The 12,917-nt window shown below is 42.0% G+C and overlaps 2 protein-coding genes across 2 annotated transcripts; one reads left to right on the forward strand and one right to left on the reverse strand.

Moving 5' to 3' along the window:
- The first annotated feature begins 1,655 nt into the window (after nt 1–1,655).
- otol1a (otolin 1a) lies at nt 1,656–3,995 on the forward strand. The gene is made up of 4 exons (XM_035670761.1): nt 1,656–2,214; nt 2,300–2,389; nt 2,537–2,608; nt 2,785–3,995. Exons 1-4 carry the CDS (start codon nt 1,764–1,766, stop codon nt 3,654–3,656), a joined length of 1,485 nt encoding a protein of 494 aa, XP_035526654.1. The 5' UTR covers nt 1,656–1,763; the 3' UTR covers nt 3,657–3,995.
- Nucleotides 3,996–7,434: 3,439 nt separating this feature from the next.
- tal1 (T-cell acute lymphocytic leukemia 1) lies at nt 7,435–12,874 on the reverse strand. Its single transcript, XM_035670425.1, is given in 4 exon segments — nt 7,435–9,443; nt 10,383–10,444; nt 10,887–11,438; nt 12,774–12,874. Coding segments are annotated over 4 exon segments (1,197 nt in total). The 5' UTR covers nt 12,833–12,874; the 3' UTR covers nt 7,435–8,919.
- Between the last annotated feature and the right edge of the window lie 43 nt (nt 12,875–12,917).

The raw sequence follows: 12,917 nt of genomic DNA on the forward strand, positions 1-12,917 counted from the left end.
TAAAATGTACAGTTTAATAATGTGCAAAAAGTGCAAAAAATGATTGTCCGTGTTTGAGTCAGATTACAGAGAGGGGGTGTCTGACTATATAATTTCATTTAAGTTGAATTTTAAATGAGTAGCTAGTAGTATCTCTAACTTCAGGTTGTCAGAGTTGTTTGTGATATTAACTCAACTGTTAAATGATTTATCAACTTAGATAACCAGGTCTAATAAATGAAAACACAGGTATGCTGGTGCATTTTGTATGTCAGTAATAATTTCACTTTTCATATACTTCCATAATTCAGTGTAGTATAGGATGAAGGGAGGGCTTGTGTTTTGAAAATTGAAACAAGCTCTGCTGCAGTGTCAGAATCCAAGTTTTACACAAGGTGTTCATCGGGAGTTTTGTAGGACAATCTGCTATTTAACCAAATTACTTACCTTAAGTATTAAGTATAATGCTGTACTGTATCTATTAGATTTCCATTAAGTGTATTGATCAGAGTGAGCACCATTGCATTGTACTGTTGTTTTTGAGCTTTTTCTTGTATTTCAAACAGATTACATAAAATATGTCTATGATAAAGCAGTCTATACACTCAGTTTGTCAGCATTTATTCAGGATATATCTTCAGCTACACAATTGCAGATGTCCGTAGTGACCTTCTCTGCCGTTTTGCTGTGTCAACTTTCTGCTTTTTTGAATTGTTCATCACATTTTGAGACATGGACCACGGTAGGCATTTCAACAAGGGGGTGGGGGTATAATTTTAAGGCTTGTGGACAAGATTGGGGGAATACGCATTGAAACAGACATAGGTCTTTATTACTGATGTATGAGTACTGAATAACTTTACGGAACAGTCAGACACCACACATCTCCATGTCTACCACACCTCTTACATGCGCATATGAAATACACAGGCTTAGATGAACCCCTCTGACCCTGTACTAAAATTCACATACATACCCCTGCTTCAGTAGTCCATGCAGTGGGACCAGGTTTTCATTCAGTTTACTGGATTTACTGGGATCTTTGGGTTGGTTAGATCAAGGAAAGGTTGGATCAATGTTGCCACGCCGTCTGTTTTGGGACATTGATCCGTCTCCCACTGGGTGTGTGGTGATCCATTTTCTGCTTTGAGGTACTGCCAAATGGTGTGGTCACTACAAGGTGTTGCACTCGGTTACTCTCATATGAGATGTTTTTCATTACCAACAATGTGCAAGCTTGTGTGTATGCACTATATGCGTGTACACTGTTCTGAAAATGTGTATCTTTGTCTGTAACTTTATATTTCTGCTGTTTGTGTACAAAGCAAGCGTGTGTGTGAACAACGCTTTAGCAGCGCGCATACTCCTGGGTCCTGAAATCATATCCCATATCACAAAGAAGAAAGTCTTGCCTTGTGTACAACCTGCTTTATTTCATATCCCTCAGGAGTCATGTAATCTGTTCTTGCCAGCCCACCTACCTCCTAATAACCCCCGGTGTATTCTGTCCCTTGTTCTCTCATTGGCTTAAGGGTGCAGAAGTTGGGCTAGCAGGGCAATATAAGGAAGGAGGCTGCCTACATTAATCACTAGTTGGAGGGGATGGAATGAAGAGTCAACAAAATCTACATCAGCAGGTAAGATGCACTTGTTGCTTTCTTGTACATCGTGATGCACTGTGTTATAATAGAATATACCTTTTCCAAAGGACTACCCCTGTTTTGTCTATCTTCTTCAAACTTCCACTCTTCTCCCCCTGCAGATTATTGTGTCAAGCCTTCAGTATGCCATCCATTCGTCTAGTCTTCCTGACCACTCTACTCATGGCACTGATGGTCGTGCTGACCTCCAGTGCCAGAACCACACGCTGGCCCAAACCTCAGACCACCAAGAAGCCCCCTCGAGCCGGGAGCAGCGGAGGAGGTGGGGGTGGAGGACGGACCACCACCACGACAACATCCCCTTCCAGCATGCACACAGATGAGACAACTGAGGTCATGATGGATGCTTCCTCCCTGTCCCCTACAGACAGTACCACCTACTCCAGCGACACTTTCCCTACTGATTACCACACCGATGCCATAGTGCCTCCTGGGATCCCACATGGAAACTTTAGCCTTGACTACAATGAATGTTTCTACAACGTCTGTGAGTGCTGTCCACCAGAGAAAGGCCCCATTGGGCCCATGGGAGAAAGAGGGCCACCGGGACCGCCAGGAGAAAGAGGCCCTCCAGGTAAGATCATGGATTATAATTTTTAGGAAAATTACCTTTTGGATGTCAAAATTTGTCCCTCTTCATACTGTTCTCCGTTTTCCAGGATTAGCAGGAGAGAGGGGAGAAACAGGGCTCAGAGGGCTTCCGGGACCAGCAGGACTACCTGGAGCCAACGGACTCAATGGCGACATAGGTACAACGGGGCTTAACAGCAGGAGAGTTTTTGAATGTCTCTCCCTTTCTGTGTCTCTATCCCTCACTCCTTTTGTGCAAAACGCTGTTTTGTATAAGTTCTTTGTGGATGTCATTTTCTACGCTTTATTTATCAAAACTACCACAGGTGAAAAAGGTGATCCAGGGCTGGTGGGTGTTCCTGGTGCCCCTGGGATCCCAGGAAAACCAGGAGAGAGAGGTGTGTAATTTTCTACAAGGAATTCTATAGAAATTATGTACATTTTATTCATACTGAATTAGATTAAAATAGGTATGCACCCTATAAAGGTGTGCAAATGTACATTTCTGTTTGAAAACTATAAGGCAATTCAAACATGTCTTCCTATATGAAAATAACTTCTCTACATACTATAGGTGATCCGGGCCCCAAAGGAGAGAAAGGTGAACGTGGCTTCAGCGGTCTGAAAGGAGACCCGGGAGAAAGAGGAGAGTCTGGCCTGAATGGGACTAAGGGCAACGTCGGGCGAGAGGGGCCCATGGGTCCCCCTGGGGTAGCTGGGACAAAGGGTCAGAAAGGTGAACAGGGACTTATAGGCGAGTGTTTACCAGGCGAGAAAGGTGATGTGGGTGAGCGTGGGCCCCCTGGTCTGAGAGGTGAGATGGGAGTGAATGGAACTGATGGTGCAAAGGGAGAGAGAGGAGAGCCAGGGCCTCCAGGAGTGAAGGGGGATACTGGTGCCAGAGGTCCCCCAGGACCTCCTGGAGGGAGGGGCATAGCAGGGCTGAGGGGGGAGAGGGGACTTAAAGGTGTGCGTGGGCCTCGGGGTCCTAAAGGCCCACCAGGTGAGAGCGTGGAGCTGATTCGCTCTGCCTTCAGTGTGGGCTTGTTTCCCAGCAGGTCCTTCCCTCCGCCCAGCTTGCCTGTGAAGTTTGATAAGGTGTTTTACAATGGGGAGGGGCACTGGGACCCAACACTCAACAAGTTCAACGTCACCTACCCGGGGGTCTACCTATTCAGTTACCACATCACTGTGCGCAACCGTCCTGTGCGTGCTGCCCTAGTGATAAATGGGGTACGGAAGCTGCGGACCCGGGATTCTCTGTACGGCCAGGACATCGATCAGGCATCCAACCTCGCACTGATGCATCTGACTGAAGGCGACCAGGTGTGGCTGGAGACACTGAGAGACTGGAATGGAGTTTACTCCAGCAGCGAGGATGACAGCACTTTCTCTGGCTTCTTGCTTTACCCAGACTCCAAGAGCAAACCCACTGCTATAGAATAACGTGTGACTGCAGCCTTTGACCTTGAATGTGCCCTGAATGTAACTTCTTGTAGACTCTGCACAACCTTCTGCCTATTGCACTGCTCTGTCAAATTAATGTGATTCAGCTAAATACTGCTGCTTCCGTATCTGCTCGTTGCTGTCGTGCTTATCAAACCAAATGCTTTGCTTGCCTTGGTCTATTTGGAGATGGATGAGGCTTGATTCTACTGCTGTATGCAACACTTCAGTTCTTTGTAACAATGCATTAAAAACGGCTATGCTTGAAATGGATGACCCTTGAGTTTTACTTATTTACAACCAGAACTAGAAGCCAATTTATAAGCTATTAGTCATTGCAATTATAATAGATAAGCCCTGTGTCAGTGAGTTTGGAAACAATTGAAGTAAATAATCCATAATTGCATTTGGTTCCCACTAGAGGGTGTAAGGTGCCCAAGTTTTGTAAAGCAGCATTGGAGAGCACTGTTAAATGCAGAGATCAGTACAGAGAAAGTAGAAAATGTTGCAGACAGTGAATGAGAAGGTGACAATATATGGAAAAAATAGGATATTCCAATAGAAAACTGTTTAAATTCACAAAAAACAAATTAAGACTTAATATGTTCTTGTCCACCTATGGACTGCAAAACAAAAGCATAAATACTTAAGCCTTTGAGGCAGGCAAAATTTCTCACTCCCACTTGTCATTCACCACAATTCCTGAAAATGGTTCATTATATGAATATAGTGATTTACTAGCCCTAAAAGGCAGTACAGAATCAGTAATAAGAACAGGAGCTAAAGCCTTATTGTGTCTCTTAATTATCAGCACAGATTGAAGGCAGTAGTAAAGGTGAGTCAGACCCACAGGAACACAGAAAACTGATATGGGTTTAAAAACACATCACCCAGTGGCTGATACAAGTAAAATGGATGCTTCATTGACATTACACACCCATAACAACAAATTGGCTGCTTTAGCACTGAACAGGCCAGATAACCCTCTGCATCAGAGAGAGATGAATGCACTATAAATAATACTCTAGAGTACCCACATTGTACAGAGAAAAATACCATTGACTTTTACAAATGCTACACTGTATCTCATTTGACTCAGTCAAGACTACTCTCCAGATTGAAAATTATATTAACTCCTTTTCCTGTACACAACAGCAAATCCATCTAGAAGATAAATTACATTTAGTATTTTATTTCTCTGAGAGGTTACTGAGACATTTTTATGTTGTGATGTATTTTTTAAAACAAAGTGGGAAGACTGCACTACCAACTTTAAAATATATTTCATTGTGTAGTGTCATAATGACTAAATTAGAAAACACAACAGCCTTTCTTCTCCAGACATTTGACTAGAAATATTAATCACTGAAAATCTGTATATTATCTTACATATAAAGTGATTCAATCTTACAAGAGAGATATTGTTTTTGATGGTAATGTTAATTGTTTTGAGCAGCTTGGTCCATTTTAATGCAATAATTTGGCTTCATATATCGGGTCACATGAAAGGATTTCAGGTCAGGCTGCTTTTTCAACACAAAGATGTTCAGGAAAAGATTTATAATGAGTAGAAGAAAATCAGAGCGCCTAAATGAAATCTACATTGCTAGGTGATTTCTACATTTATTAGTCTTCTGTGTGTTGTATTGGTATGTTAAAAGGATAAGTGATTGCATGAGAGAGTGGTTACTCTTCACTTATTCTGTCATGATGTTTGATGTTGTGCATCTAAGTAATTTTTCCTCTGAAGAAAATAATAATACATTTTATTTATAGAGCGCTTATCCTGCTTCTTACAGACACTTCACGTAAGTTAAAATACATAAATACAGCTACAATGCTGGTGGCACAGAAGAAGAACATTTTCTATTACACGAAATATAGCGACATAACAAACACTGGTGAATTATATTTTGAATCATGTCTAAATAAGCATCATCAATCAAAGCCTGTTTTGTTTTGTTAATTTGCGTCTTTTATATAGGAATAATTAAAAAGGTAAGTGATACCTTTCTCTTCTGAATCTAACATCTGACCTTATGAATCAGAAGTCAAAAGGATAGAAATTAATTACAACTGAAATTTTATTAAATATGATATGTGTAAATATAAACATGATGTGTGAACTTTGCATATAATTAAAAGTGCAATTTTGGAATGAGTTAGATAATGACTAAAGGTGGTCACTTTTGCAGCTGATTTGATCATTTTGAACACGACTGGAATGACAACATTTTCAGCAGAGATTGAGTCTTTTAAGCTAAAAACTAAATTGGAGAGGCTTTATTGATTGAACAAAAATAACAATATTCTGGGTGAATTTAAAGTTAACTTTAATTGAGGGCATATGTAATATTTTATGAAGAATAATGAACAGAGACATAGCCCTGAAACCTGTTAAAAAAGGAAAGCCCAGAAAGACATCTCCATCTACTGGTGAAGGACATAAATTTACCTCACATTTACACTTAATTTATGCTGCTGTTGGTGGTGTGTGTGTGTTAAAATGTTATTTTGCTTGTTTGTTTATAGGCCTAGCTGTGTGTGTGTGCACGCGCGTGTGTGTGCGTTTATGTATTTTCTACTACTCTGTGTGAAAATATAAATAACTACCTTGGCGATGTGTGCAGTGTAATCTGTTCCCAGCAGGCTGGATTCCCACTGTGAGAAAGACAGTATATTGTTCCTGCAGCGCCACAGATAACAACTCATTAGCATACTGAATCATTTGGCTGCAAGAGCCACTCTGCCACCCATCTGCACTGAGCTGATAAACACACGAACACACCAGCTCACACACACACACACACACAAACATGCACACACGTATAGATCTATGCAGAACAAGCACATACACACTCATATAAGCCTGCTCTCACAAACACGTACACACATACACAGGCACAAGCCTCCTCTCATTCCCTCCCTTTCAATCCCTCATAAACACTCCCTGTATCCCTCTCTTTTTGTGAGTCTGTGTGTTTTTGGAGAGTCAGGAACACTGAAGCAGGTAAATGTTTGACAGGCATTAACCCAGAGAGCCCCTCTCAGTCAGTCCCAGCACAGCCAGGGTGCAGCATAGGAGAGGTCTCCAAACACCTGGATGTCTCTGATGCTCTCTGGAAGCAATTATAGTTTTTAGAAATGTCTAAGAGCTGATGCTGTTATAGTAGTGGTACTGGTGGCAAAGTCTGCTGTGTAGAGTTATAGAATCTAGGGAAGTAGACTAAAAAGTAGCATTTATGTGGCAATGCTACAACTACTTTTCTAATGTCTTATTAACAACCACATAACTTTTCGATTGCGTAAGTGAATAACTTACAGCACGGGCGGAGGGAGTCTCGACCAGTATGGCTGTTTCACAATGTGTACAGACACAACAGTGCGCAAACGAGTGCAGTGGAGGCTGTCAAAACCACTTTCACAATGGCAGGATATCCTGCAGGTCACCGAGCCACGTTAACCTCTACAGGAAGTTGTCACTTGTTGGGAGGAAGTGAGGATTCCAGCATTCATTGGGGGAGTTTCAGGAGGAGGTTGTGGTTTTAGCTATGCACTATGTGCAAATAAGGTGGGAAACAGTCTGCCTCTAGGAGTTTGTCAGGGAGGTTATGCAATTATGAAAAAGTGTATAAAATAAAAAAATAAAAACATTTATAATATTTTCAGTTTCTTGTACAATGAAGGAATTGAACTGAATTGAACTGAAATTGAATTGAATTGAAATTCCCCATTTTAATTTGATTAAATGAATAAGACCCAGAACATGCTTGAACAAGGCTTTTCCTCTGCGTGTTTTATTCAAGGGTTTTGTATAAAATTCATTGATTTAACATTGGATATATTTATAGATACAGCTATCATACAACAAATATGTCATTACCAAACGTACAATGTCCCTTTACTGCAATTCATAAAATACCATAGTTACCAAAGGTACCAATATAGGCTACTAGGTCCTGCTGAAAAAGCAGAATAACCAACAACAGTGAGCAATACTTAACTGCATTTGTCAGAAAACTGCTGGTGTTATTATGATATTAACACTGTGTGTAGTGTGTGCATGTGTATGTGTGATTGATTGTGTGTGTGTGTGTGTCCACGTCTCTATGTGTATATGTGAAATGCGGCAATGAAGGGATTTATTTGTGTACCTTACTAAACTACAACTGCATTACAGTTAAAAAAACACTGAAACATTCATATCAAAAGGACTGCATGAGTCACTTCATGTTATCATACGACCCATATTTTGTACACTTTAAGAAACACTGCATGTCTTGTACCTCCACAGCAATTTCAAATAGATATATTCATTCCAGGCAGTGAAACTGTTTGACTGTCTGTTGCCGTATTTGGTGTAATTTTCTCATCACCAAAGTGTGTAACAGAAGTAAATGGTACCACATTTGATGTACTATGATCAGTTGCTTGCTTTACCTTTTGAGTTCATCTCATCTCTTCTCTCCTCTTCCTCATTTCACGTCTCCTAAAAGACCATTTTGCTAGTAAACCCATTGACAAACACACTATGGTACATCTTAAACCACATGACTTGAACTCGAGTCACTGTTGTTACACTGTGCAGTGGAAATATAATGCTATTTACAATACATACGCAACTGCATGGGTACAATAGAGTCTGGTCGATTTATTTACGGCCTCCAACTGAGGCAAATTTACTTTTGTGTCATTATTCTGACACATCAAATTTGTTGGGCTTAAATCCACTGGGTTTATTCATTGATGTTTTAGGACCATTTACTTGCAGCACTCTGCAAGCATATTGGATTTATTCTGACTGCACCACAATGTAATCAATAGTATCATTAGTGAAGCATTGGCCAAAACTTCAATCTCTTGATTGATTTTTGGTTTGGTTTGGTCTTGTTTTCCTTTTTCTCTGTTTTAATTATTTAGAATATCCTGTCTTTGGACTTTGGAAAACACAGAAAAGTTATAATCCGCAGATCAGTCAAAGACATGAGACATGCAGAATTTACAAGTCTTTTGTCGGATCAAATTCAACCGATCACCAATCAAACCAAGCAATTCATCAGTGCTGCCTCAGGTGTAGCGCGAAGACAGGAACGTACTCATGATCCAGTTTGGACAACACTATCTCTCTTCACAGAGATTGATTCTCCTTCCTACACTGACAACTCAAAGCTAACAGGTCCTGAGCATATCCATCTCCTTTCCAGTTCCTCTCAATGTTCTCTTTCAGTCTCAGGTCTTGTGTCCGTGTCTTTTGGCATCAGCATCATCGGCGACTGGAGCCATCTAAAGGGCGTCCATTGCGCCTGAGATCCCTAGAAGCTAGATGAAGCGGGGGCCCGCGTGAAGCTGTTAGAGTCCTTGGAGCAGGAGGTGAGTCCTGGTCCTCCATGAAGCTCTCAGGACTGCCCTCGGCATCGCCATCAGGCAGGCTTCCACAGCTGGAACCCGGTGACATTGTTTCCAGAAGATCGTCCCTGGCCAAGCCCACAACTGTGTCCTGATGTGGTCCACCCTGTGGGCCCCCCTCATGGGCCCCAACCAGCAGCCCTGTTTCCCCATCAGTTGTGCTGCCAACATTCCTCCCTCCATCCTGGTCCTCCAGGAGGTTGGAGAGGAAGCTGATGTACTTCATAGCAAGCCGCAGGATCTCATTCTTGCTCAGCTTCTTGTCTGGGGGGTGAGTGGGGATGAGTTTGCGAAGCTCTGCAAATGCCCCATTTACATTCTGCTGTCGCCAGCGTTCACGACTGTTAGTGAAGATACGTCGCACAATCTTTGGCTGGCCAGCTAGCAGAGGAACGGGGAGAAAAAGAAGAAAGACAGAAAGAGTGAGAAAAGGAGGCATTGATAGGACGTTACACAAGTAAATGCAAGAGCTTAAACAGATACTGCGGTCTGTAAAAGGGTAAAGCATTACAAGTGCAACACTAAAAATGGAAGAAGCAGTAGCAGGAGAACAGAGGCACACTGGTTTTGCTTGTAGAAAAAAACAAAAAAGTTAATCCTAAAGAATTAAGTTGCAAATTCGTCCTCCATACAACCATGGATTTCCAGATGATGGACAAGAAGCTATAGACACTTGCAAAAGTTAGTACAATATGCTGTGTGCCAAATATTATGCAAATGCGATATACAATGGCTTTGGCATGCCAAACCGCAGGATAAGGGGTTGGGGATGCAGTGTGCTCCCTATTCCATGTTCTATGTACTTTTTATTTATTTAGGTATGATAAAATGCCCCACTGCAGGTAGTCACATCCTCCCACCCCCAACAATTGTGTCTTCCAGGCTATTGTCGCCCTTGGAACACACCCAGTCTATCTTAATCCTTCAGCCCACTCTGCAGTAAAACCTTGGCATGGAGGCAGCAGCACCCCCATCCTCCACCCATGTATATGGCAGTGAGTGGGCAGCAGTGGAAAAGATGTTTCAAATGAAATAAACCCCAAATCCGTCTGAAAAGAGCTTACTTAAACGGCATGCAGGTACATGTATTTGACATTCCGATTAGCGGCACTCATTTATGCCATAAATTATGATGTATTTATTCCTCTGGGTTAAACAGTTAAGCTGAATTTTCTTTTTACAAGGCATCTTCTGCAACACTCAGATTAGGTATAGTATAGATCCATGTCAGTGGATGAATGACAATGGAGATGAGGAGGGGACGTTTAGGGGACTATATATATATTGGCAGAAGGAGGACACAGCAGAAGTGCGTCTTACCATACTTATAAAGATCTAAAATGCGCCTACCCTCGTCGAGTTCAACCTCATAAGGCGCCGGGCTTTACCGGCTGTTTGCTGGGGTACATCTGTACTGCTCCCCGACTCAGCCCTCCCGAGACTTCAGCAACAGAAAGCAGACAAAAGATCACAGGTATATGAGAAAACTGAATTTGCAGCATACATCATTTCCTTCATGTGCATATAAACCCTTAAGCACCTCCCACCTTAGCACACTCATACACACACACACACACACACACCACACACACACACCACACACACACATCTGTGATGCACATAGATGCTAAATAATGTCAATATAATGTAAACTCAATCACACTACAAGCATATTTCACAATACAGTAGCCTACTCCTGCAGGGCCACAATGGGGGGACATCTTCAATCCATCAAACTAACTTTCTTTAGTGAGCACTCACAATGGTCAAATGAAACGTGCATTCATGAAACTATAAGATTTCCCCCTTTTCTTTCTCCACCTTTACCTGTTGATGGCGGCGAGAGGCTGCGCCAGGTTGTAGAGCATCGCCCGGGCCGGGACAGGGAACGCGTTTGGGCTCAGTTGGACCATTCGAGCGTCGTCTCGTTGCGGCGGCGGCAGCGGCAGCGGTGGAGGTCTGCGAAGTTCCGTGATCGGCACCAAATGGCTTTCAGTCCTCTGCTCCAGCGCTTTTATAGCGTCCCTCCTGGAGAGCTCGATCACCGGCACTTCCCTTTTCAGGTCAAGGGCGTTGTGAGAGGCAGTTTCCTTGGCAACGCCGTTGATGATGATGCTGATGCTGGTCCCGTTGCTCGAGTTCTGCAGAGGAACGTCATCCGTCTCCTCAACCCCCTTGAAGCGCCCTCCCTTCTCCTTCTCCCCCCCCTCTCTCCTCGACTCCTCGTCCTCCTTGCATCCGTTCTGTCTGGAGATGATGGAGGAGTCCTCTCGCTTTACAGGACCGGACTCTGCATCAGGACTTCCAGGACAAAGCTCCGGCTGCCGTTTTTCCATCATTTTTATACCGTCACCACTCGCTCGAGTCCACTACGTCCTAAATAAGATTTTCCTCGATTAATTTATTGATAATAGCAGGAATATGTGGCAGTGTTAAGATAGGCCTACCAGATAAATAACCAAGCGTTTGCTTCCCATGCAAGCCTATAGAGAGTTAATAATCCATTATTATTACTGTCATTAATATGAAATCATTCTTTTTGTTAGTCTGTTATAAATTAGTGTTATCAATTGTAGACTTTTCATTTCTAACAAAACAAACTGTAAGAAAGACAATAGGCTATTAGTTGTTTGCTGGCTAGATCAATTATTTTTCTTAAATATTACATTTTCTTCGCTATTTTAAAAAGATAAAAAAGCTCCAATGCTTATGTTTTAACACAAGGGATGATAACACAAATGTTATATGACAACTACATTTTAAAAGCTGTTTTAATTCTCGAGGATTTCTACAATTTTTTGAGAGCTGTTGAAGGTTTGAGAGCTTTTCTTAAAGTGGGATATGATACGTTCCTTAAAGGCTGATTGAACAATTATGAATTGTGCCTATATGTTTTATTATACATTCCGAGCTAGTGATATTTTTCAAATGTTAACTTGTCATTTTACAAAGAGCTTTATCTTGTGGTTTCTGCATGCATGTCTATGAATCTCTTATCTAATGCCTGCTTGGCCTTCAGCACACTTTAAGCCGTTATGCTCGCATCTAAAATGCACGTAAACGTCTGAGCTCTAAAGTCACATCCGTACATATTATAAGCTCATTTTCGGCTGCTGTTAATTTAGAGGTAAAATAATCGTCTTGTTATAGAGAGACTGTGGATGCCAGGACCACGGAGGGAGCTTGGTGAGCTACCATTCTTCGTCGAAATAAAATCCTCCCTTTTTCCTGCCTTCAGCAAATCCAGAAATAACCTCGGGAAGCTTCCACATCACTTGGACCTGATCATTTCCATCGACACACGTCTCTTTTTTTCTCAGTTTTATCTTGGTGAAGGCCGTACTGCTGATGTTGTTAAAGCCGAACATCAAAGGCTTGTCATATTGAATACAGCACACACTCGTGTTAGGTGTTTCAGGGGGTAATTCATTCCATAAATGCCTTAAGAATATTATTATAAACGAACAACAGACTGCCGATTAAAAAAACAAGGTGCGCTTTTATTTCTGGGAATTCTCCAATAGGCCTCGCATCCGTTATTACATCCCGTACAGTCTCCAACCATCCGATCAAACAATAGCAGAAAATATAGGTTAAATATTTCGCATGTAAGACCCAATAAAATTTAGACGATATAAATCCAATTACAGCCCTTTGGAACAAACGAATACGGTGGTTTAAATAAAGAGATGTCTTTTTTTTTGCACTTACCGTTCCAGCCGTGTTGTTGATGTTACTGTGTAAGTGGAGCCATTTTGTGAGTGGGTCATCCATGTCTGAGGTTTTTCTTTTTTTTTTTTTTCTGCCAGTTGTGTGAGCAGCGTGCGCCGACGTGTGTGTGCGTGCGTGTGTGTG

Source organism: Morone saxatilis, unplaced genomic scaffold (genome assembly GCF_004916995.1).
Source record: "Morone saxatilis isolate NCDOM2014 unplaced genomic scaffold, NCSU_SB_2.0 Contig23, whole genome shotgun sequence".
NCBI classification, from domain to species: Eukaryota; Metazoa; Chordata; class Actinopteri; family Moronidae; genus Morone; species Morone saxatilis.

Bases quoted from the DNA above. Each gene is read 5' to 3' on its own strand.
- otol1a (XM_035670761.1), top strand. From the start codon at position 1,764: ATGCCATCCATTCGTCTAGTCTTCCTGACCACTCTACTCATGGCACTG. The intron at 2,215-2,299 runs GTAAGATCATGG...TCCGTTTTCCAG, and splicing joins AGGAGAAAGAGGCCCTCCAG to GATTAGCAGGAGAGAGGGGA. The intron at 2,390-2,536 runs GTACAACGGGGC...AAACTACCACAG, and splicing joins CGGACTCAATGGCGACATAG to GTGAAAAAGGTGATCCAGGG.